Source organism: Scardinius erythrophthalmus (genome assembly GCF_964197995.2).
Source record: "Scardinius erythrophthalmus genome assembly, chromosome: 16".
Taxonomy (NCBI): Eukaryota; Metazoa; Chordata; class Actinopteri; order Cypriniformes; family Leuciscidae; genus Scardinius; species Scardinius erythrophthalmus.
The window spans coordinates 3,174,334-3,200,438 of NC_138236.1; the positions used below are offsets into that span (position 1 = coordinate 3,174,334).

The 26,105-nt window shown below is 37.6% G+C and overlaps 4 protein-coding genes across 5 annotated transcripts in view; 2 read left to right on the plus strand and 2 right to left on the minus strand.

Moving 5' to 3' along the window:
* On the minus strand, positions 1–14,764 carry LOC308704674 (uncharacterized protein). The gene is made up of 9 exons (XM_081389137.1): positions 14,620–14,764; positions 14,348–14,405; positions 13,133–13,480; positions 9,949–10,215; positions 7,391–7,675; positions 6,961–7,065; positions 6,815–6,876; positions 4,746–6,269; positions 1–760 (listed from the first exon to the last, which is right to left on the minus strand). Exons 2-9 carry the CDS (start codon positions 14,388–14,390, stop codon positions 734–736), a joined length of 2,661 nt encoding a protein of 886 aa, XP_081245263.1. The 5' UTR covers positions 14,391–14,405; positions 14,620–14,764; the 3' UTR covers positions 1–733.
* Positions 1–17,430, minus strand: part of LOC308704774 (uncharacterized protein) — a gene marked incomplete at its 3' end in the record, with an annotated part of 525,175 nt that extends 507,745 nt beyond the window's left edge. Inside the window, exon 1 of the mRNA XM_081389333.1 lies at positions 17,365–17,430. The remainder of the gene's footprint in view (positions 1–17,364) is intronic.
* LOC308704682 (uncharacterized protein) lies at positions 14,488–23,318 on the plus strand. Of its 2 annotated transcripts, XM_081389162.1 has the most exons (6): positions 14,488–15,180; positions 15,279–15,335; positions 15,829–16,152; positions 16,322–16,549; positions 21,178–21,244; positions 22,679–23,279. In XM_081389162.1, the coding sequence occupies exons 2-6, from the start codon at positions 15,287–15,289 to the stop codon at positions 22,731–22,733; spliced, it is 723 nt and encodes a 240-aa protein (XP_081245288.1). In that variant the 5' UTR covers positions 14,488–15,180; positions 15,279–15,286; the 3' UTR covers positions 22,734–23,279. The 2 variants fall into 2 exon arrangements, with proteins under 2 accessions (XP_081245288.1, XP_081245287.1); XM_081389161.1 differs by lacking the exon at positions 14,488–15,180 and having other exon boundaries at positions 15,206–15,335; positions 22,679–23,318.
* LOC308704681 (uncharacterized protein) overlaps positions 23,115–26,105 on the plus strand; it is a 9,158-nt gene continuing 6,167 nt past the window's right edge. Inside the window, exons 1-3 of the mRNA XM_081389160.1 lie at positions 23,115–23,530; positions 23,616–23,675; positions 25,149–25,490. Of these exons, the coding sequence (XP_081245286.1) occupies positions 23,524–23,530; positions 23,616–23,675; positions 25,149–25,490 (409 nt within the window). The 5' untranslated portion in view covers positions 23,115–23,523. The remainder of the gene's footprint in view (positions 23,531–23,615; positions 23,676–25,148; positions 25,491–26,105) is intronic.

Sequence of the window (26,105 nt, forward strand, 5' to 3'; positions counted from 1 at the left end):
AAAATTGGGAGAATTTATTTGTAACAACTTCCTGAGTGCATTAAAGTACATGAAACATCTGATCAAACATTTGCTTTTCATCATGTTTTTTGTTAGGCCCGTCAACAACCTATTTTACTTAAACTCATTAGCATTTTCCACATCATTAACAAAGAAATTAAAGAGCTTAATTAATTACACGTCCGTTAGGTCGGTCTCCTTCATACTCAAATGCGCAATCCATCCACAAAAGCAGCGTAGCAGATCGCAGTAATTGAGCGGCCTTACAAGAAGCATCTGTGAGCAGAAAGCTGAATAAATAGATGCGAGAGGACAAATAGTGGCAGTCCATTATTTATCATTTAGTAGTTCAGCTCTGCCAGCCATCCTAATTCATTCGGATTTTGTTCGAGTCTTCCTGTCTGTGGAAAAACACTATATTGTGTTTTATTTTCAGACACTTCAAATCCCATAGCAGCATTGTTCCGATGGATAAAATTCACACTGTGTCCTATTCAACAGCCATGGCTTTCACATGCCTACGTGACAGTTGTGTGGGAGAAACAAAAAGATCAGTCTTTTTTATCAATAATGTGGTCGCTCTGACAAAATACAAAAGATTTGTATGGCACAGTAAGCGGAGGGCCAGAGGAATGGCTGAGCATTTGTTTCTTTCCACCAGAGAGACATTGTGCTTTGTAAGAAAGTTTTTTGCAGTGCAAATAGTGTCGATCTAGATGAGCACTGCATTTTCTCAGCGTCTGGGTCTGCCTCTGTGGACCTGCGGGAGAGAAGGAGGAGAAAAGAAAGAACAAAATGCTTCATTTGATATATATATCACGTCTAAAGGCCCTTTCACATCACCCGAGTCAGCGTTGCCCAATGAACTGAACTCAGCATGAGCTACAGTGTTACTTAGGTTTAAAGTTCAATTCAACCATTTGCCTCTAATGATTAGTAGACAATTTGCATGATTTATTAAAAGTCTGCCTGTGCTATGACAAGTCCAACTTTGCACACAAGTTAATAATCATTTAGAGTAGAAGACACCCAATAATTTAAAAGTCAAACTTTATGAAGAGATCTTGAACGCGTCATAATGTACCAGGAAGGTCTCATTGGTAAACATTAGTTAACATGAGCTGACAATTAATCTAAGTTAATGTTAATTTCAACATTAAATACAATAACATTAGTTAATGCACTGTGAACTAACAAGAACAAACAATGAACAACTATTTTTATCAACTAATATTAATAAATGCTGTTAGGTCATTTTAGCTAATGCATAACTTAACGTTAACCATTGAGAAGTGTAAAGTGTTAGCACTTATTTAAATCATGCTGTAAAACTTAGTGAACCCAAGTATTTTATTTTTTGTTTCTAAAATGTGTCAAAACAATCACCGCCTGGCGCGGATTAATACACAGGCTTGCGTAGGCTGCAGCCTAGGGGCCCCACGTGTGCAGGGGCCTCGGATTGGCCAGACAATTTTTTATTATTATTTTGAATTTACTTAAGCGCAAAGGCACGGCACCAGGATTCCAGTTTTGGATGGGCTAGGGTGGGCCTTAAATTAAAAACCTTATCCAATCACTGTTAACAGTAACTTAATAAAAATTATGACTAATAGGCCTATACTGTTATATTATCTGTGCGTATACATAATAAAGATTTTAATTGCTTGATGCTCTTTAAATATTTTGTTGCATTGTAAAAAGTTTCGGTGCATAGGACAGACCTATCGGCGATCGCTCTTCATGGTTCTGACCAAAGAAGAGCGCTTTGGAATCTCCATTACGCATCATACGCATCATACCTGGGCTGCGTTTCCCGGTAACGCTGTCTCTTAGCGCGCTACGAAGACTCTTAAGGTATAACTTAACTAAAGGTATACTACCACTAAAGGTATACCATTGCTAGGCGTCTTAAGGGCTATCATCCACTCATTCGCGAGGCAGAGGCGCTGAGAGGCAGAGGCGCTGGCGCCCTCCTAGCACTAGCCGCGCTGGCATCCTGGGGTGGCAGAGACAAAGATGTGCTAGGTGATGTGGATCTCAGCTCTCCTTCATCTCCTGGTTACAGCGATGACTCCGAGACTGTACGTGGTACGTGCGCGTTTAAGGTACCTAAACAACGATTGTTGCAACAGGGTCGAGGGCTGGGTTGGAAAATATGTGATGTCATTATGTTTTTTAATTTAATCAATGTTGATTATGAAAGTGACCATGCAGTGAGCATGCAGCATGGGAAAGATATGATACATCATGAGATGCGCAATGTCTGGAGACATGGAGTGGGTAAAACATGATTTTGACCACTTCATTGAGTTTTGTTTTGTAGAAAGTCTCTTTTTAAAAGATTTTCGTTTTGTATAAATTGTATCTTAATTTTGATCAATGTTTTATCAACCAATTGCCTGTATTTAATAAATAAGAAGATTGCATTGCACGTGAACTGGAGGGCGCCGAAACTCAGCTTGTGCCTCACAGATTTGAGAAATATAGGCTATCTATTATAGAAAGCTTGAAATGTCTAAAAAATATTCAAAACCAAAAGAAATAGGCTACTCTCTGAATATGTAATAAATATGAAATGTGCATTTCTCTCTGGCGTTCATGGCGAGTCCGCATCAACTTCATCTTTGCAGCGACGCAGAAAACACCGGTTTATTAATAAACAATTAAATGTCTCCTTGCTAATTTAGACACATTCATAATCATTACTTTAACCGGTTCTTTGTGGCAAGCTTTATGCGTGCTCATGAGCTCTGATCGGAACAAACCCGAACCTTGTCTGCTGAACTTGCACAGAAACATCAAAATAGACATAACCAGCTTTTTAAAATTGTTTTTAAAACTAAACATTTAGACTATTTTAGCACAAATTATGAACTTATTGCCGATTTTTTTTATAATTCTTGACAAAATTAGAATATATTAAAAGTTTTTTTTTTTTTTTTTTTTAAGAAAAGTTTTGGGTGGGCCTGTTGAAAAGTGGCTGGGCCTAGGCCCGTCAGGTCCACCCATATCACCGTGCCTGCCGCGAACAAAAAAAGACCCTAATTGGCCCATAAGAAACATAAAAAAAAAAAAAAAAACAAGCAGATGATTGGGTAGATGTGAATTGGCCACCACTTGTAGGAATGTAAATAGCGTTGTGTGTGTGAAACTGTAGTGTCGGCTCTCTCAATGTGCCAGTTCACCGCAGTTTTTGTGTGTGGACCATGCATGGCAATAAATAAATTTTTAGGGGGGGCCTCACACAAAGAGCAGCCTAGGGGCCCCTGACCACCTTAATCCGCCCCTGATCACCGCAGATTCTAAGGCTCAAATACGTGTTTTCACCGTTTACCATACCCACTGCCCTCTTTCACACCTAGCAACCTCGTAAAATTGCTTTCCCGTGATGCTACCTGCAGTGGTTTTCACATGAAGATCAAAAAAGCACTTAAGGCTTGATGTGAGTCATGTGAAAGAGCCTTAACATTTTCACATCCTCTTAAGTGACTGATTTGGAACGCACACCATTGGTGAAACACAAATAGCATACAGCTGAGCTGACTGTGTGAAATTTTAATATGCATTTACATATACAGCACATTCAAATACTGAGTAAAATTCTTAAAATAAATGTGCATTTCTCATGATTTGTCAGCTATCTTGGATTAATTTACTCACTGAGCTCAGTGCATTGCATGGTGGGATTGCATGCATCATATAGACGAATCCGGCGAAACTACCGGAAGTAAGCGGGCGCCATTACTGAGCTGTTGCTGGGTAGCGTTGCGCCATTGCCTCCTATTGGTTTGGTTGCGTCCACTGGAATAAACAGCCCGCAATTTACGACTGTCACTAACGTTACATCTACAACTTTACTATTCTTCCTCTGCAGAGTTATTTGAACAGTATAAGTGTTGTTAATGGTCTGTGAAGATCGGACAGGTCCTTTAAGAACTATGTATTTATCATCTGGTAGAGTGTGCATTATTTGACCAACCCATACGGAGCTCAGATAATTTTTTGACCCTCTATCAGTGACCTGTAGTTGGCATTTTGTTGATCATCGGATGCCAGGCGAAGGAGAAAATACTCTTGAATACCTTTAAAACAACCGAAGGGGCGCGTTGGGGCAGTAACTTAGTAGCATTAACGTTACTGTATTTGCTTGACTGTGACTCTCACTCTGAGAACCAACAACGCTAGCAGTTAGCTGTACCTTACCCTTTCCTTTTGAAATGTGAAAATGAGATAAATAATGGTCACAAAATAAAAACATGAATTCGTTTATTTGATATCATTAATTTATTTATTGTTGCCAAATGGACAGATCTTTTAATAGTTTCCTCGTTAGCTTGCCTAGCTAGCATAGTTATTGCCAAGCTATTTTCATAAATAATCTGTAAGATCGTTTGTACCTTCATCTGTGACTGGAGGCCACTGTCTAACATCATCAACCTAACAAGTCATACTGCCTGCAGCTGTCATCGAGGGTGCGTTTGCGTTATCACGGAGGTTTGTTTACATACTAGTAACAGCTCAGTAATGGCGTCGCCACAAGATGGCAGCCTACACAGAACGCTCGTCGGATTCGTCTATAGGATACCATGAAGGAATGCCTAAACAAGATATCTTAGGAGGTAACATAATAAAAATGCATTTTGAAATTTCACTAATGCATTTCACTAAAACATGGATGAAGTCATAATTTTTACAATGTAGGATCATGACTAGCTCGTGCATTTCACTCATTTAATGTTACTAACCTGTTGCGTGTGCATTGGGTGTCCATGCATTCCTGGCAATCGTTGAGGGCTCGTATGCCGCCCTCGAGTCACGTTTGGAGGTCTGTGTCTGCGTTGCGCGTTCACAGGCTGGATGTTGCGCGCCTGTTGCATGCGTTCACGTGGAAGCATCTGGAACTGATCCGGACTCAACACTGGAGGAGGAGTAGGAGGCTTCTGACCCGCTTTGTTGAGCTGCTGGATGGGTTGAGAAGGTCCAGGGTTCTGCAGGGCAGCTTGAGTCTGCTGGATCCGGTTGTCAGAAGGGTTATTGGTCTGGGCGGTGTGTTGGCGTAGTGCAGCCTCAGTAAGAGGAATGGATGGCTGAGTCATGGTCTGATTTGGTCTGGAGGCAGTTTGTGTCTGAGGATGTGTTTGAGATGTAGTCATTGGATTCTGAGAGGTTTGGATTTGAGGTACTGTAGTCTGTATTTGCGGCTGTGTGTTGATGCTCTGTTGTATAACTTGCCTCTGCACATTTGGGTCCATTTGAGACTGGCTGAGCACGTTGTGAGCGATTGGTCTTTGGAGGTCTCCTCTTTGGGAAGCAGAAGGAGCTTGGGTTATCCTGCCTGTAGGTTCAGTCTCATGGTCTCTCCCACCAGAACGACCTTGCCGTGCATTTCGTTGTGGAGATCTAAACCGCCAATCCGAGGATCCACTGCTGTCCGAGCTGTCGACTTCACGGTTGGGGTACGCCGGCGTTCCCTGCAAACGGTCCCAAGGCATCTGCTGGAGGTGCGTGTTGGTGCGGGTGTCGTTTATCTGGTTGTTGGTCTGAACAGGGTTTGAATGTGGAACCTCTGCTGAAGATCGTGAGTTGGTAGTTCGGCTGTTTGTATTGGTTTGGTTGGTAGGGTGCGAGTGGCCTGTCTGAATGAGGGCGTTGGGTTGGCGAAATCCATTTGTTGAAGCATTCGTCTGTGTTTGATTACCCAAACTCAAAGGCTCAGAGTTTAACAAACCAGTCTGAGAAAGATTTTGATGGTTGCTGTTCGTGTGCTGACTCTGACTCTGTGGTGCACTTTCTCTCTGGTCTGCATGTTGCCGGATTGCCTGACTCGGCTGGTTTGCTTCCGGAGGGTATGTGTTCAAGTTGACATGCACTGTTTGAGGTTGTGCATTGCTAAGCTGGTCAGTGTGTGGCGACGTGTTGAGGTTTACATGAACTGTATGAGCAAGTGCACCAGGCTGAGATCTACCCGTTTGTATGAGAATATTAGGATTGTGCTGGACAGGCTGTGGGAACGACCTCTGAGGGTCATTGTTTGGATATGAATTGTTGTTTTGATGCCCATTGTCTGGGAATGCACTGAAGTTGTGGTGAAATACATCCGTGTTCATATGGCCATTATGATGGAGTGGGTTGGGGTTGCTGGGAATGTTTTGTGGCATTGTGTTGATGTTCCCATTGTTGTTATTGGGAATAGCGGTGAAGTTCTGTGGCAGTGAGTTGTGTAATGGTGGATCAGGGTGGTTTCCATTGACAAGAGCTCTGTTTGCAATCTGAAAAAAAATAAAGCAGTACTATTGTTAAATTGAAAAAGATATTAAGGCTGGGCAACATCATGAACTTTGCAATGATTACACTGATCACACTGTACTTTTATGTGGCCATTATGTTTTCTAAAAATACATTAGACTAGTTTTGTAATCCTTATCTTGCAACTAGCGAAGATGAGGGTCTTAATATAAAGATGTTTTAATACCATAATTAAGTAGCAAAAAACAGTGCTAGAGTTGGTAAGTGTAATCGAGAAACCGAGACCTTGAATGAGATCTTAAAACGTGCATCTTAAGGAGTTTATCCTAAAGAGTGAAATTTGGTGCATTTCATTGATGTCCAATTTAATCAAACAATTCAAAACTCAATGATTTATGTCATCTGTAAGAAAAAAAAAAAAGAAATTCTTAAATAATTCGCAATATCTCTGTGTGCAATGTTCATGATGATATGGCTAAAAGAAAAAAGAAAATCTAAATATTTTACAGCCCGAGAGGTATTAATCTACATTACACAGAACACAATAATAGAAAGTGGTATGTCGTACTGTGGTCCCTTCATTCTGGTTTGTCTTCTGAGGTCCAATAGCATCTCGGAGTCTCCGATCAACTGTGAATATGAGCATTTGAGCATGTCAGACCCTTTAGCATCAAAAAGCAAAACAGCAGACAGAAGCATTGAGGAGGGACGTACCATTTCTTTGTCGCAGGAGCACAATAATGACAATAATAATAATGATGAGTGCAACAACACATGCAACAACAATCCCTGCCACGGCCCCTCCGCTGAGACACGTACCTGTGAAGCAGGAGAACACGATTTTTAGATTTTACATTTGAAGACTTGGATTAGCAAGCAGCCCTAAGAACAGAAGACATAAATGAAGAGAAAAACACATCACAGAATCATCAATAATGGAGCTAGCAAATAGGAGAAAGAATCCTGCAGAGGAAATGCATTGTGGGCGGATGGAAATTATGACTCCTTCCAGCATAGTGACACGTGAATTTATCAATCCTGTAGTTGATTACTCCCTCTCCGGTCAAGAAAATGAATGTCAGGCCGAAGAATGAACTGACAGATGCATCCGTCACTGCAGTGCCACAGAGAGCCATTAACTCACCCACAATGGCCAGGTCTATCTGCTGCTTCGATGCTCCTCCTGTGATGTCATTCTGTGCGGTGCAGGTGTAAGTGCCACTCTGATTGGTGGAGAAGATCTGCAGACTCAGCACGCCACTCCCTGATTGGCCGGCGGTCACCGGCTGGCCGTTGAGTGCCCATGAGAAGGAGGCAGGAGGAAGAGAGGTAGACGTACAAGTGAGACGCACCGTCTGGCCCACCGTTGCATCTCCACCGCCAACACACTCACTCGAGGTCTTAGTCAACTGTGGGGCGTCTGGACCATCTGAGGAACCAACAATATTAAAGATTAAAATAGGGCTGTAGTACTCGAGTTTTCTAAGGTCTCGGACTCGCTGGTATTCGGACTCGGACTTGTCTCGATCTCTTGCCAAATATGGCTTTTGGTCTCGACCGAGTCCAGGTGTCTTTATTATGTTCCCAGTAAGCACACATACGTCGCCGCAATATTAAACCAAAATATTATTGGAGGGAAAGTGAAACACTGGCCACCTAATAACTACTAATGGGCATTTCGGCTCTTTTTCGTGACAGCTGGGCTCATAGCTTGCAGGTTTGCTTAGTGGCAAACTTTTTTCATTTGATTGGTTCAACCGCCACCCGCCAAAATTTAATTAAATTATTATTTTTTGTCACATTATCCACCCGATCCGCGGTTTATCCACATCTCTAGTGTGTGTGTGTGCGTGTGTATGAGTTGGCTCGGCCCTCCCTCATGCAGTTTAATTGGTTGACATTGCGTGTATGATTGACAGGAACAGGATGTGAGGCTGATCAGACAGTCGAAACGAGTGTGCTCCTTTAGGCCTATATAATTATTTTTTTGTTGTTCTTTGAATTAGTCAATTATTTTAAATAAAATTAAAATCATTAATCATTTCATTATTACATAATGATTTAATTTCTATAGGCTATATTTTTTAGCAGACTTTTTTTTTTTTTCTGTCCTGGACTCGGTCTTGACTCGGACTCGAACCTTTTTGGACTTGGTCTTGACTTGGACTCGATAAAGGTGGTCTTGACTACAGCCCTAGATTAAAATGCTTAATGACTATTTACCAGGCTTGTCAAACTGTAAAGCTGGTCAGTATCAGAGTCATTTTATATCACTATAATCGTATAGGTCACAATGTATTTATTTTCAATGGAAATTCAATGAAAAAAAAAAAATGCTTATGCATTAAATTGCAATGTGGTAATGCCTATTTTTGATAATCTAATAAATAAAACGAAAAAAAAAAAAAAAAGTGTTATGCAACAATACACATAAAAGGTGCTTCATCTAATTTGATTGCTTTTTTTATTTATTTGTAACTAGCTGGACACAAACCAAAGTCTGATCATTTATGACGCATGAATAAGCCTGAGATCAGTGCAACATTTGCTTCACATTATGAAACACTGGAGTTCAAAACAAAATACTAAAAACAATAAAACTCAACCAAACAGAAAAGCAAAAATAATGACAGTTTGGTTTCTGTAGTCATATTGGTTGAGCTGGTCATGTTCCTCAAAAATAGCAATTTGTCACTAGTGGGGCAGAAATTATTCCTCAATTATGTCTTATATGTCATGGTTATGGTTGTCCAACAAACTGGAACATTATAAGCTCTTTGGTTAATTTTACATCATGTGTCTGCGCTGTCTCTGAACGCATGCTGTCGATGTAAAACATGCAGTTAGCAGAGAAAATACAAGACATTTTCACACAAGGTTGATGTTTAAAGAATATAAACTCTTTTGAGGTCTTGTTGGACAGATGTCCAATTTGCACATTACAAATTTGATGCATCAATAATATAAATTTTCTAGGCCAGTAGTTCTCTTGTGACCCACTAGGGAGCTGCAAGATTTCTTAAATATATTATTGATAGATCATTATATTAAAATGATTTAACATATGACAAATCAAACATTAAAGTAAGCTAAAAAGCTATGTAAACAGACAGATTTCTCATTTCAATTTGTGTCATTCATATTTCTGACACAGTTTCTTTAACAGTCTTTTTCCAATTAAGAACGAAGCTTTCAACAATCTTGGAAAACCTAGTATCATTGAGATACTATTATAATTTTTATTCATATTTTTAAATATTTTTTTTTATATTTTTTTATTGCAGTCTTAGAGTAAAGGGAATTGGAAAGTAAAGTAATGGGAATTTCTATAATTCACTGAGAAATTGCTTAAAAAAAAAGTATCTAGTAGTTCATTGTTCAAGTTCATTGATAAAAATTCATTGGTCATAAAAAATGTGAATTCTGGAGAACATTCACTTCTTCAATATACTGGAATAATGGATTTTTTTGTTTTGTTAAATTATTTTAAATGTATGTTTTACCGCTATTATGTACCAATATATACCATGGAGTTACATTTCCTGCCAAAAACTGTAATATATACAGTAACTGTTATATATAAAAAAAAATAAAAAAAATGTACAGCGATATTTAGTTACTGCAAAATTCATAATATTGAAATTCAGCAAATGGTGAGTAGTTTCTGCAACAATGACACAACAGCAATGGTGAATGACTCACAGTAGACGCTGAGGGTGGCCGTGGCTGTTTGTGCACTGACGGCGTTGCTGACGGTACATGAATACACCCCGGCATCATCTCTCCTGGCTGGCGAGATGATCAGAGATCCAGCACTGATAGTAATGCGGGTGTCAGAGGACAGAGCAGCACCTCCTTTACCCCAAACCACACTGACCTCTGAACCCGCAGACCAGCTGCAACTCAGCGACACATTCGCACCTTCCAGAGGAAGAGGAGGCGGAGACAAACTCACTCCGATCACTGCATCTGAAGATGGAGAACAAGGACAGGGTAAGAAAGCTTGTTACGCCACGACTTCTTATCTCACAATTCTCACTTATTTTAACTGCAACTTTATCTTCCAGTTCTCACTTTTTTTTGCGAGAGTTAGTATCGCACAATTGCGAGAAACTTTTTATTCCTAAGAATTGCGAGATTGTATATTGCAATTCTGATTTATATCTTATAATTTTTTTTGTTTTCTCCTGTAATTCTGTTTACATCTCGCAATTCTGACATTTTGTCTCGTAATTCTGAGTTTACATTTTGTAATTCTGTTTTTTCTCCACACAATAACAAAATAAGGTAATGCAACTTTTTATCTCACAATTCAGACTTCTCTTTTCAGAACGGACCATATGCACAGAACGTGTCATAGTCATGCCAGTGTGGTGTGGTGATATCTTCAATGTCCTGAGGTAGCTTTAACAGCATCAGTAGTGTAATACTTAGTTTATAATCAGAATATGGTCACTTAAATAGTCAAGGCTAGCATTAATTTAGTTATTCAAACATAAGACAACATAAAAAAAATACACTTCCCAGTCTTCCTATACAGCTAAATTAAATTCAACCATTAGTTTACACACTTTCATTTGGAAAAATAGTGTCAAGAGTGCAAATTAAAGATTTATTGTGCATTTTAGTTTTCACAAGTGTGCTGAAATCTGAGCTTAGGCTGCTCTGACTGACATTATCTGACTTCTGTGATTATCTGACCAAGGCTGTATCTCAACACTAGTTTTACTTGATCTTAGTGCTGCGTTCGATACTATAGATCATACAATACTCTTAGATCGACTACAAAATTATACTGGTGTTCAAGGACAAGCATTAAGCTGGTTTAGATCGTATTTATCAGACCGCTACCATTTTGTTTATTTAAATGGAGAAAAATCTATCATAACTCCAGTAAACTATGGAGTGCCGCAGGGATCTGTCTTAGGCCCCCTATTATTCTCAATATATATGCTGCCACTTGGAAATATTATAAGGAAACATGGAATTAGTTTCCATTGTTATGCTGATGACACTCAAATATATATTTCATCACGGCCGGATGAAAACGCTAAATTATCCAAATTGACAGAGTGTGTTAAAGATACAAAAGATTGGATGACGCGCAATTTCCATTTATTGAATCCAGACAAGACAGAGGTAATACTTATCGGTTCAAAAAACCACCCACAAAACCTCTCACAATACAACTTTAACATAGTAGGATGTCCTGTTACTTCATCCTCTACAGTAAAAGACCTGGGTGTTATACTAGACTGCAACCTGTCTTTTGAAAATCATATTTCATATGTTACAAAAACAGCCTTTTTCCACCTTAGAAACATTGCTAAGCTACGTAATATGCTATCTGTTTCTGATGCAGAAAAGTTGCAAGACTAGATTACTGTAATGCTTTATTAGCTGGTTGTCCTGCATCCTCAATAAACAAGCTACAGTTAGTTCAAAATGCCGCCGCTAGAGTTCTAACTAGATCAAGAAAATATGATCATATAACACCAATTTTATCATCACTACATTGGTTACCTATAAAGTCACGTATTAATTACAAGGTATTGCTACTGACTTATAAAGCCCTAAACGGCCTAGCTCCAGTCTATTTAACCGATCTTCTATCACCCTATAATCCATCGCGCTCTTTAAGATCACTAAATTCGAGGCTTTTGGTCATACCTAGGATATCCAGATCCACCAAAGGAGGGAGAGCATTTTCACATTTAGCTCCAAAACTCTGGAATAGTCTTCCGGATACTGTTCGTTGCTCAGACTCGCTCTCCCAGTTTAAAACTAGATTAAAGACGCATCTCTTCAGCCAGGCATTTATATAATACTTTTAATCTTACAGTTAAATCCGGTCTCTATAGTTCATAAACGCCAGAGGAGAACTGGCCCCCTACTGAGCCCGGGTTCTCCCAAGATTTTTTTTTTCTCCATTAGGTCACCTGATGGAGTTTTTCGGTTCCTTGCCACTGTTGCCTTTGGCTTGCTCAGTTGGGGATATTTGGGGATATTTAATTGAATTAATCAATCAACGATACTATTGATCAGCATTACCAAACGTGGACGTTCCACTAGAAACAAACATTGATGTATTGTTTTAATTTATTACTGTGAAGCTGCTTTGATACAACCTATGTTGTGAAAAGCGCTATATAAATAAACTTGACTTGACTTGATTATAAAGGGAGTATGTGCTTTCTGTGTAATCCATTCAGTTTAAAGAAAAGTTATTTTTCATGAGACTTTGTGACATTTCTTACTTCAATACTTAACTACAAAAAAGTGCTAAACCTTGACAAAATTTATTTTAAAACCTAGTGATTTTAGAATGTTTAATATTTGTTCAAAAGCAAAATGTGCAGATTTGTTTTTTAATAGGAAATGGCTAATATGAGACAATAAATGTTTCTCTGCCGCCATCTACTGGTTATAGTCTTAATTAATGTATTTTGTGTTTTCTATCAAATGTTGGATTTCCTACATCTTGAGACGTTCGGTTTTACAAATGGGAAGATCTCAAAAGAATGAACAAATAATGTTTTTGGTCATCATATTAAAAATGTGGAAAAAGAAATGTGTGTCCAATTACAGACATCTGTGTTTCTTATTCCAACATTCCCATTGGCTTCTGGCACTGACACTGGTTTATTGGCAAATTATGTAAGTGTGATAACTGCATTACATTAAAAAGTCAACCATTGAAAAACCAGGAAGTAACCGTGCATATGATCAATTACAAGTTTATATCTCGCAATTCTGAGAAGAATAGTCTGAATTGCGAGACAAAAAATTGCAGTTACCTTTTTTTTTTTTTTGGCATAAATAAGTTTCAATAACAGGGTGAGTAAACAATGTTTTCTATTCGTTTAAGTCATGTGTAGCATCATACCAAACACCTTGAGCTGCACTGAACGGGTGTTCACACCGAGTCCAGAGGTAGAAGAGGGTTCGACAGAGACGCTGTAGTTTCCAGAATCACCGAGCTGGCTGTTACTGATTTTGAGCTGAGTGGCAGTGACTGAGATTCTGTTCTGAAACTGTTGGACGGGCAGTACAGAAGGGTTACCGTTTACCCACATCGCCAGTGTAATCCCTCCGCTGTCAGTCCATCTGATAAGAGGCGCGTTAGACACGGTCTGTACTGTAAAGATAGCATCTTTCCCTGATGCCACCAACACTGGTGTCTTCTCAAACTGAACTGGAACAGGGTCCAGACACACAGCGACCAGAGGCAAACCTATGGAGAGTTAGTGATGGAAAGTTAGTGAAAGCTGCTTCAACAGTTAATACAGTTCACTTACAGGCTTAAAAAATTTATTTGCAGTAAAAAAAAAAAAAAAACTTAAATAAGTTTTATCTGATGCTGTTCAAATGCTTCGCAAAAGATTTTTATTTTAATGTAAATATGATTTTAATTGGATGCATAAAGTCAGTTCTTCTCCTTAAGTTCACACAGATGTCCTTGCAAAGCAGACAGGTTTAGTTTGGTCACATTAACAATGGGAAAGTTCTACAAACACACACACAAAGAAAGAAAGAGTGAAAATGTGGATGCATCTTAAAGAAATGCATTCATATAGCCTAGGTGTGGCATGAGGAGACATGCAAACGATGGGCGTAAAAGAGCTCAAACAAAAGGCAGAATGCTGTAAAACAGGCGCAACTCAACTGTGTGTGACCAAATTCAGTAATTGTACGTCAGAGCTTTAAATATGTCATGCATCTGTCTGCGATTTTTTGGCATCAGTGTTTTGAAGTGATCGCCTGATATAACCCAGACATTCCTAACACTAAAGTGTTGGTTATTATATGAACTGATTGTTTTCGCATTATTTTTCTATTTTTTTAGTTTGTACTGATACCTCTAGTCAAATTATGTATCTTTTATTTTGCATCAGTTATCTATTGCAAGTTGCTTTTGTTAATGCTGTATTTTTGTATATGTATATGAATCAGATGTATTTTCAGTGAAAAAATAAAGTGTTTTACAAGTAAAGCATATTATTGTTGTTTAATTTAAACGGGGTACTGTAAAATGCACGGTTGTTTCTTCTACAAAATCACATCTGGCAATCGTGAGACAGATTGAGGACACAAAACTCACTTATCAATGAGAAAATCACAAGAGGATGCAGCAGTATGTTCATGTCAGTCTGCAGGGCCTGAGCAAAAACATTCAATTAGTTTCCAGATGTTTTCAATCACACATTAAAGCATATAAATCATAATAAGAGACATTCTGTCGAATTAAAAGAGATACTGACATCAATCACTGTTATAAGGGATTGCTTTAACAACTTAGCTGGAATTCGGTGCTCAAGCACGACGATTATTATAGCATTAAAATGAGAAATTAAAGCTGTTAAATAGACTCACTAAGCAGTCTTCGTGTGGTTTTCATTTTCGTGTCTTTAAGTCCGTGTGTGGGGTGTGTGGTTTCGGCAACAGACGACGCGTCGCTTTAACTTCCTGATACCTGTCGACGCCTCACGGCATCATCACAACAACAACTGAGATCATCAATCATCCTTAGAAGGAAAAATATACATTGGAAATGTAATAATAAACAAACCAATTAATTAATGAAATAATTCTCTGATTCATATTTATACATATTTATATGTTAAGGATACGTTTTTCTACTTAATTATTGCAAAGCCTTTTTTTTCATTATTACAATATGTTCTAGCATATTCATGATAAAAATCAACTTTCGATAGAGCAAACGTTTAATAGGATTTCACTAAAAAAACGTACGTTCGGTTGACGTTAGCCTATTGTGGGCGTCGCCCCTGTTCATTATTGACGTAATGTCACGTAATGTTCAGGAGGATAATAATTTTCCTGAAAACTCATTTCGTTAATTGTAATAACCGCAAGACGATCTCATTACAACATAAAGACAGTAAACACGGAGTTTAAGCTTCGAAAGTCAAGGTAAGATTGTTTTCTTAGACCTGGCCAACCAGTCAGTCTCACCTGAATGAAAGAAAACAGAAAGGCAGAAATAATTTCAGTCTCTAATGATTTGTCAGGTGTCATCATGGGATCTTGGATGCTGGTTTGGATTCTGTGTACCACAGTCATTCTGAGTGAGTGTATCTGGTGTTATTGAATGAAATAGTTAATTATTAAACTATAAAACCTGTTTGGGCATGTAATAATACTTCAAAGGCAAGTCTAATCTCTGTTTGCAAACTGACTGGTCCCAATGCCTTTTAGTTTCACCACTTTTTTTTTTGACAAATGCATAATAATTGTAAAGCAATAATGTAAAACGCTCAACTTCCAAACTTACAAGCATGAAAATGTCACTCCAAATGACTCAATAAGTGGTGAAAAAAAAAAATTCAATGTAATACAAGTAATTTTTGAAAATGCATTCTAATAGTAAAATAGCATTTTTATTTAGTGTTTATTTTTATATATTTTCTGTATTGATGTAATTTCCATGTTTTACTTTAACAATTTTAATTCGATGAATGTTTGTGGATAAAACTTCTTTGCTGCCGAGAAAAACATTAAAGAAACCCTATTATATGTAATATTTTAACATTTTCATTATTTTCGAATAACTTTCACCAGTGCCTGTGTGTATTCATGGATCAATATCAGTACATTTTAAGACTGGACGACCTCTCTATGTTGCGCTTGGTCAAACTCTTGTTTTGGAAGCCGTATTCAAGAAAAATCCAGACGACGTGATAGAGATGGTGACGTGGGACCGAAAGAGAGGCGAGGACAATTTCAGACTCTCAGGTGCTCATGGAAGCAAAATATCTTTGGAGAAAGACCGTGCACTTCTGCAGATCACTGATGTTGCAGAAGGAGACTTTGGGATCTACAAGGTCACCGTTACAGACAGTAAAGGATATCAGGAGCATGACTCTGTAGAAGTGCGAAAGATAGGTAAATATGTCCGTAGTTTCCATTTTATGACTGACCTGTGCACCAGCTGTTTTGAATATTTTATTCATGCACAGCTATTTAAGCTCAAAGGCATGTCGTGCAGAACACAAACACACAAAAACCAGCTGAACAAGTTTCTTTTTTTCCATACTTCTTTCTCTCCTTTCAGAGGAACCTCCAAAGGCGTCGGTTGCACGTGTGTTGGACTGTGTGGTGGATAAACATGACAAGGCGCAGTGGGACAGTCCTCAGTTCTCATGGCTGGTTGATGGCGTTCCAGTAACCAATCAAACCGGCAGTAGACTCAATATCTCAGAGGTTCAGGGAGTTAACTACACCTGCGTCATCAAGAGCAGCCTCGGCGTAACGCTCACGACGCATTACGAAGCAACAAAAGGTATTTTTCAGTGTCGAGAATGTATGGCTAGGGTTGGGTGTCGTTTCAATTTTAACCATCCATATTCTCATCAATTCCTATTTTCGATTCCAAGAAGGTAAAAGAAAAAAAAACATGGATATCATTCACATTTATTCTAAGCCTTATTGCAAAACATTTCATTGTAGCTGAATACCATAAAATAATAAACAGGCTAAAGAATACTTCGCACAAGGAACTTTTGCCTGTGGTTTAGAAATACCATAGCAAAAGTGGTGGTCAGAATTAATTGCTCCCCTGGTAAATATGATCAAAAATGGCTGTAAAAAAATAAATCTGCATTGTTTATCCTTTTGATCTTTAATTTTAAAAATTGGCAAAAATCTAACCTTTCATTGAAGTAAAAGAATTGAAAGTGGGGAGGAAATCACATTATGAAATAAATGTTTTTCTCCAAAACATGTCGGCCACAATTATTGCCACCCCTATCGTTTTTTAGGGTAAAATATCTCTGAAGTATATTCCCATTAATATTTTCCTTTATTTAGCACACCAGGGTGACTAGGAACATGAAATTGTCCAGCTATGACTTCTTGTTTCACAGGAGTTTAAATATGAGGAAACACAAAGGCCAAATTCCCTGAATCATCCGTCACAATGAGTAAAACTAAAGAATATAGTTCTGATGTGCAGCAAAAGATTGTTGAGCGTCACAAGATAAAAGGGTTGGTGTAAGAAAATATCTAAAGAATTGAAAATCCCCATTTTGACCATCAGGGCAATAACTAAGAAGTTATAATCAACTAAAGATGTTACGAATCTGCCAGGAAGAGGACGTGTGTCTATATTGTGTTAATGGACGGTGAGGAGGAAAGTTTGAGCGGCCAAAGACTCTCCAAGGACCCCAGGAAAAAAAAATTAGGAAAGCCTAAAAAAAGATCAAACAACCCTTAACCACATGTTGTTTGGGAGGGTTTCAAGAAATTGCTCCTCGCTCCTCCAAAAATAAACTCCAGCATATTCAGTGGTCAGACACGACTGGATCTTCAAACGGATTCTGTGGTCAGATGAAACTAAAAAAAAACTTTTTGGCAGCAAACCCAGCACATGTGTTTTGTTCAAACAGGGAAGAAGAGTACCCCATGCCTACAGTTAATTATACTGCTGGATCTTACATGTTGTGGGCCTATTTATTTGCTGGAGGTCCTGGACATCTTGTTCAGACACATGGTATAATGGATTCTAGCAAATGTCAACAGATAAAAAATCTAAACCTGAGCCTCTGCTAGAAATCTTATAATGGGCCGTGGTTGGATCTTCCATCATCAGGACAACGGTCCAAAACAAACATCAAAATCAACACAAAAATGTGTAACTGAGCACAAAATGAAGCTTCTGCCATGAGCGTCCCAGTCCCCTGAACTGAACCCTATAGAAGATGAGTGCTGAACTGAAGAGGAGAAGCCCCAACATGGATCTGGGAATCTGAAGGATCTGGAGAGATTCTGTATGGAGGAATGGTCTCTGATCTCTGATCAGGTGTTCTCCAAACTCATCAGGCATTATAGAAGAAAACTCAGATCTGTTATCTTGGCAAAAGGAGTATTTAATAACAGGGAGCCAATAATTATGGCCAGCATGTTTTGGAGAAAAACATTTATTTTATAATATGATTTCCTCCCCACTTTCAATTCTTTTACTTCAATGAAAGGTTAGATTTTTGCGAATTTTTTGAATGAAAGATCAAAAGGATAAACAATGCAGATTAATTTTTTACAGCAATTTACAGCCTAACTAATATACATTTCAAGCGTTATTAAAGACAAGTAAACACTCAAATAAAGCAAATAAAAATTTAGCAATCGCACAAATAAATACAACAGAACAAAGATATGATTGAAATAAAAAAGTATTTTAAGATTTTTAGGTATTCGGGACGGGTACATAAACTGTAATCAAATGTAAAATAACAGTGCACTTTAAAAAATAAAATATGCATTACAAATAAATTTACTAAAGTTATTCAGTCAAGAACAGCATTTTCTATTACTCTTTTGTTGTTATTGTAGAGAGGGCAGCAGGAATGTGAGACTGCTGTCACTTTAAGAGCTGCACGGATCCAATATACTGTTACACGTGTGTTTTCTTTCTCAACTGTTTACGTTCACTTAAAGCAACACTAAGGCCGGTGACACACTGGCTGCGTGGCGTGAGCCCCATGTTAACAAGTTAGAGCTTGCACATTGCCTGCACGGCCCGAGGCGCGCGGAAAACGTGTGCATGCTAGAAATAGAACCGACGCCTATTTTTCACGCGACACGCACGCTTGCGCACGTTGGAAGCGTTTCCAGGCTAAATAGAATAGGAAAAGATTTTTATATGTCATTTTGACACGAATACATTTTGATGTTTGAAAGTCTCTAGGTTTTGACATAAATGCAGATATAAATGTAATTAAAAAAAAATATTATCGATTTTCGAATATCGCACCTGTCAATACAGAACGAAATATTCTGTGGCCTATTTTGCCGTCAACATTGCCGACGTTGTATTTGCTGCTATACATTTATGTTTAACATGAAGTATAGGCCTTCCACAACTCTCTCCCCATATGTCGAATATATCACCAATGAGGCTTATCATGTCACCTAGCAGCAGGAGCGCCGCGTCAGACACGGTTCTGGTGTGCAAAGACATGGAAAACAACACGCAGCCGACACGCAGCAAACATGCTCTCGCCACGCAGCCAGTGTGTCGCCGGCCTAAAGCACTTTTCCTCTGCGGTCCCCCTACAGGTTGGAAGCGGAATTGTCCATTACCACTGTCGTAAATAATTTAGCCTACCGTCGCATACGCGCTCGCTGTTTATCCAGCACCGGCTTTGGAATGAACGATGTCCACAGACAAAGTAGAGTATGTTGCATGATTTTATGAAAGTATGATGTATTGAGAATCAGAAACGAAGAAAAACTAAATAATGACTATTGTAACGCTTGCCGTAAAGCAAGTCAAATTTGTAGTTTTCTTATGTCTCATACAGAAACGCTACCCGATCTGGCAAACTTGCATAGTGCGGTTATAGCAGATATAGGGCCGCAAAGCGAATGCAGAAGTGCCGTTCACCCTGTTACGACTTGATGAACCACTGAAACCATCTTGGAAACATTATTCTAAGCTAAAAAATAATCTGTAGTGTTGCTTTAAGACACAACCGACTGTGATTAGGAGGACATTTTGACATATTTTTGTGTGTTTTTGTCTGTTTAAATACAAAAAGACACGTAAGAGAACTCAGCACTGAAAACAGCGCGCGGCTCTTCTTGCGCTTGAATGATTTAAAGTCATATTACAATGCACACACAGGAATCGACAAGCGGAATGGCTCATGTCTTATCGAATCCACGGTTCTTGAAGATTTGGAACCGGTTCTCGACACCCAACCCTACATATGGCATTTATGAATATTTAGGAGTAAATGTCCCAAAAACTCTGTGGGTAGTTAACATGATGTGATGTCCGTCATGTCTCCAAATCACCCGTAATGTAGTACTGAGTGGTTTGAAAGTATCTAGATTAAGTTTTGATGCATCAAATCTTCATCATATCTTCATCATCTGATTAAATGATGAAGAAAAAATGGTAACACTATACAAAAATACAACTGTTAATAAAATACAACTCATTGTTAGTTCATGTTGGCTCAGGTCTAATAACTAATGTTAACATACAACTTTTTTTATTTTACTGATGCATTAGTAAGTCTTGAAATCAACAAAGATTAATAAATGCGGTAACACTTTACAATAAGGTTCAAATTTGTTAACTGATGTTAACAAATGAGACCTTATTTTAAAGTGTTACCAAAAATGTTGAGGTATTTTTCATTATTAGGTCGTTAAATTGTAATACTGAAAACAAGGGAAGGCAGAGACGAGGATCTGTGTGCAAAAAGTAGTTTAATGAAAGCAAAACCAAAACAGGGAAACACTGAGAACACGAACATGCCAGAAACATTCAACGACTGACCAAGCGAGACGGGAAACACAAGAGCTGTATAATACACACAGGAAATAAAAACTACAAGCGACTACAAACATGGCAACCAGGACAGGAAACAGGAAGTCTAACAAAAGTCAGGCCAGGGAACATATAGTAACATAGCTAATTTAGTTGAATCATTTTAACAAAGCAAACTTTATTGTAAAGTGTTACCAAATATTTTACCAAAGTTTTTTTTTCAAGGGCTTTTATTCATCAAAACTTCTGTTAAATTTGTGCATAATATAATTCATATTAATAAGACAAGCCTTTATTTCATTACATCATAACCTGCTTGTCTGTGCAAACGGTCCTCATCACTTTTTGATACCAGTCCATAGAACTGAACTGTCAAACAAGAAAACTAGATCTGCTGAAAACTTGTCTTTGCCAAATTCAGGGTCTCTTTCTCAAACTCTCTGATGCTTGCTCAATACAGTGCACTTGAAATCATTGCTGTGTTTTTAGTCCCATAATATCTGCTTGTGGCTGTATATCGATTCATTTCTTGAAGTGTACATATTTGGAATAAAGAGTCTTCAAGTGTTTTGCACTCAGCATATGATTTCTAAAGTAATGTCAGTCAGCTTGTGTTGTGTTTGACTCTTCAGAATGTCGGTCCTGTTGGACGGGACTGATAACAGGAGTGGTAATAATGACAGCACTCTGTGTGGCCGGGTAAGACCTCTCTCTCTCTCTCTCTCTCTCTCTCTCTCTCTCTCTCTCTCTCTCTCTCTATATATATATATATATATATATATATATATATATATAAATAGACAGTATATGTCTGTTTTAGGGCTGGGCTATATATAGGGTACAACGGGGCTAAAGGCTCCCTTGATTTTATTTTCCTCTGAACCACTAGATGGCACAAAAACTTTCCTAAACATCCGCTTTTCAAGATGCACGTGGAAATTTGACTGATCCTTGATCGTGGGCAGCAGCAAAGTTGATTCTGAATATGTATAGTAGATTTAAAGGGTTAGTTCACCCAAAAATGAAAATTCTGTCAGTAATTACTCACCCTCATGTTGTTCCAACCATGTAAGTCTTTCGTTCATCTTCGGAACACAAATTAAGATATTTTTGATGAAATCTGACAGAATTCTGACTCTTCCATAGGCTTCCAGAGTGACCGAAACTCGCCGACCCAGAATAGTTATTAAAACATCGTTAAAATAGTCCAAGTGACTCCAGTGGCTCAATCTTAAGTATATCAAGCGACGAGAATACTTTTTGTGCGCAAAAACAAACAAAAATACCGACTTTATTCCACTATTCAATTCCTTCTCTCTGGGCCTCGTAGTGTTTTTGCGTAGCGCGTCTGTGTTGCACGTCATCACGCATCACACACATGACCTGCGTCGGCCAATAGTGAGCCTACGTGGTGACGTGTAACACAGACGCGCTACACATAAACACTACGAGGCCCAGAGAGAAGGAATTGAATAGTGGAATAAAGTCGGTATTTTTGTTTGTTTTTGCGCACAAAAAGTATTCTCGTCGCTTGATATACTTAAGATTGAGCCACTGGAGTCACTTGGACTATTTTAACGATGTTTTTAATAACTATTCTGGGTCGGCGAGTTTCGGTCACTCTGGAAGCCTATGGAAGAGTCAGAATTCTGTCAGATTTCATCAAAAATATCTTAATTTGTGTTCCGAAGATGAACGAAAGACTTACATGGTTGGAACAACATGAGGGTGAGTAATTACTGACAGAATTTTCATTTTTGGGTGAACTAACCCTTTAAGTAGCAAAATGAGAATGATCAAATTATTGACATATTTTGAGACAACGATTTTGTTAATGATTTTCAGTGTTGTTCAAGGTAATTAAAGCAACAGTTTTTCAATAATGGAAGAATATGTAAAATTATAAAACGGTTAGTTCCAATCCTTGATTCTGATTGGTCAACAGCTGTGCTTTATTCACGATAAAACACGGCTATGACCGCTTCACCCAATGGTCCTATGTATCACTACAACACCCCTAGCAACCGCTCTTAGCAACTTAAACACATGTGTGATCTCATAATTAATTTTTAGCCCAGCCCTAGCCTGTTTACTTTGTTATTTTTCACATACTGTTCACTTTTTTTATTCCAGGTTTTTTGTCATGAAGAAACACAGAGAAAACCACTACCAGCCAGCCAAGGAATGAGTCACTCATACACTCAAAGACAGCTTTTATTTGATTTATTTGCATGTTTAATCATTTAAAGAGTTTTATTGTGATTATTTTGATTTAATTTATTTGACCTATGTTGATGTACATATTTTTCCCCTCTTTTTTTCAAAACATTGTGAGCATTTAAATGCATATAAATGCTTTTCTTTGTTGTTGTTTTAAATTATTGTTCATTCTGAATATATGTAACTCTCAAACAGTTTTCAGCTTCCAGGTTTAAATGTTCTCAGGGAAAATCGTGTTTTCTTACTGTTAGATGGGAAAAAATGTTGACTTGATTCCATGCAATTTTTCAGTGCGGTCAAATTGTACATTTGTTTTACTTATTTATGACAGAGGAATGTGCTTGTGTTTATTGTGAGGAATTACACTGTTCACTTGGCAAGTGCCCGCAAGATTTTGTTTACAAGAAAAAATGGTTATCATTCCTCTTCATTTGTGATCTACCTCATTTGTTCTTATTGTGCTGTTTGACAATAAGAAGTTTGTACCGTGAATAAAGCGTGCAGTGATCTTGGGAGTGTATCGTGTTTGAGCGTGTGGAAGATCTGCTTGTTGAAACAGAGAATAGTGGCTTTACTCCACAGGAAAGGGAAAAGGAAACGACTCGCTCTGTAAACACGGTGACGCCTAAAGACCTTTGACTCGCTGAACTCCACACGAGTTCACACACCAGTCCCGTCCTCGCACTGGCGACATGTTCACATTCACAGCGCTGCTCTAGGATTTTAATGGCACAGAAGTTCGTCTGTCTCAGGAAGTTATGAGAGGTGAGTTATGAAAAACATAAAGTTTCAGACTCCGCCTGTAACGTCGACTTCTGCTCGCATGTTCCTGATTCTCTTCTCCACACAGGAGACATGAAGCCTCGACTACAGACGCTCACCCGGACCGTCCTGCTTTTGCAAGCCTGCTGTGAGTTATGATCATCTGTCCTTATGTGTTTATATAGAGTTTATATTGAACACTTGAATTTGATTGGTCATTTTCAAATAAATGCTGTTCTTTACAACTTTCTATTCCACTAAGAATCCAAACACACAAAAACATATGTTTTTCACAAAAATATTAAGCAGTACAGCTTTATAATGATTATAATGTTTCTTTATCAGCAAACAACTATATTATCGGGGACGTAATGACTCCAATATTCAGATCGATAATTTTTCCTTTTTTAACATTTACATTGCTTGGCATAAACAAACACCATAAATACATTTAGATTAATTAACTATATTAATATTTAATTATTATGCATGTAACGTTTATTGAATGTTGGTGTATTTTTAAATTAAAATGACTTTTTATTTCTATTTCAAATACCGGTAAATGCTGTTATTTTTATATTATTAACTTTCTATCAAGAAAATCCAGAAAAATGCATCACGTTTTCCACAAGCTGCACAGCTTTATTCAAAATTGATAACAATGAGAAATGCTTATTTTTTATATTATGGGAGACGTAACGCCTCCAATATTTAGATTATTATTGTTTTTGTTTTTAAATAAATAATTAACATTTTCCCTTTTTTAACATTTACAATTCAGCAAACAGTCTACCGTTATTATTGAACTATGTTATTTCAATAACTATTATATAAAAAATTATTATTGAACGGTGGTGTCTTATGTGTAATTTTCTATTTCAAATAAAAGCTGTTCTTTTGAACTTTCTATTCATCAAATAATCCTGGATTTTTTTTAATCAGTTTTCACAAAAATATGCACAACTGTATTCAACATTGATGATGATAATAATAAATGTTTCTCACACAACACATGACCAATATTCAGATTAGCAGTCAACCATTGTTCTGAAAAAATAAATTAAATAAAAACTTTTTTTTTTTTACATTTGCATTTTCCGGCAACCATAATGGTCTACTGTTAGATTGATGAACTACATTATTTTAATAATTATTGTATATAAAAAGTAACTTTTATTGTAAAAAAAATATATTATTTATATATATTTATATATGTATATATATATATATATATGAAGTTCAGATGCAAAAGCCTATAAGTGGCACCTGAAATTTTCTTCTAGAATGATAATTTTTATCAAGCTTGTATATTTAAGTTCAATAATTTCACTTAAATAGCCATGAATATGACCTAATAATTGTCATTTAAGTGAAATTACTGAACTTAAATATACAAGTTTGATAAAAATTATCATTCTAGAAGAAAATTTCAGGTGGCACTTAGAGGCTTTTGCATCTGAACTCTTCATATATATATATATATATATATATTGCTGTTTTATAATGTAAATAACTCGCAGCCATGTGTTTGTGAATTACCAGCTAAATGCTTTTGCATCAAGCTTATGTAATCATAATTAGGAGATATAAGTATGTTTTATAATATATGCTGTAACCGCAGGGCTCTGGAGTGGCCAGTGTTTCTCCGTCCACTTCTCAAACCAGCAGACTGTGTATGTAGTCAGAGGCCAGGACTTGATCCTACAGGCACAGATCGAGCTTCTAGAGGGTGAACGCGTTACTAAAGTCACATGGGAACGCAGAGCAAAGGCTTCTGGGACGAGTTCAACAGTGGCTGAGTTTCCTCACAGAGTTCCCTCTGATGAGAGAGTGACTGTGGAGAAACATGTATCCACACTGAAGATCGGGGGTTATCAAGCGTCGGACGGTGGCGTTTATACGGTCACAGTAACAGACCAATCAGGACAGAGACATTCTGCTGAGCGAAGCGTTCAGGAGTATCGTAAGATCAGCTAAAGCTTCCCATTCATTCACATGAGCTCTGATGATACTCCTCAAACGCTGTTGTTCTGCACTTAACTCCACCTGAACACTAAACATACAGACTCTAGTCACACTATATATATATATATATATATATATATATATATATATATACACACATACACATATATATATATATATATATATATATATATATATATATATATATATATATACACCAGTATACAGTGCTGCTTGAAAGTTTGTGAACCCCTTGCAGAATGTGAAAATGTCAATAATTGTTACAAAATAAGAGGGATCATACAAAATACTTTTTTTTTTTTTACGTAAAAGATGTTTACATATATTCCACAAAACAAAAAAAATAAAACTGAATTTATAAAAAATACTAGTTTATGAACCCTTGATTCTTAATCCAGGTCCCGAAACTTCTTCAGTTTTCTAGCATCATTTGCATATGTGACCCTGGACCACAAAACCAGTCATATGGGTACATTAAGATTTATACATTATCTGACAGATTAATAAATCGAAACGTTGAGAAAATCTCCTTTAAAGTTGTTCATGTATGTTGGCGATTGTGCTGCATCCACTCACAAAAATAAATGTTTTA

Coding starts and splice junctions, on each gene's coding strand:
- LOC308704682 (XM_081389161.1), top strand. CDS start 15,227: ATGAAAGAAAACAGAAAGGCAGAAATAATTTCAGTCTCTAATGATTTG. Junction 15,336..15,828: donor GTGTACCACAGTCATTCTGA/GTGAGTGTATCT, acceptor AACTTTCACCAG/TGCCTGTGTGTATTCATGGA. Junction 16,153..16,321: donor TGTAGAAGTGCGAAAGATAG/GTAAATATGTCC, acceptor CTCTCCTTTCAG/AGGAACCTCCAAAGGCGTCG.
- LOC308704674 (XM_081389137.1), bottom strand. CDS start 14,390: ATGAACATACTGCTGCATCCTCTTGTGATTTTCTCATTGATAA. Junction 10,216..13,132: donor AGTGCAGCTCAAGGTGTTTG/GTATGATGCTAC, acceptor CTCCATCTTCAG/ATGCAGTGATCGGAGTGAGT. Junction 7,676..9,948: donor GGCCACCCTCAGCGTCTACT/GTGAGTCATTCA, acceptor TTGGTTCCTCAG/ATGGTCCAGACGCCCCACAG.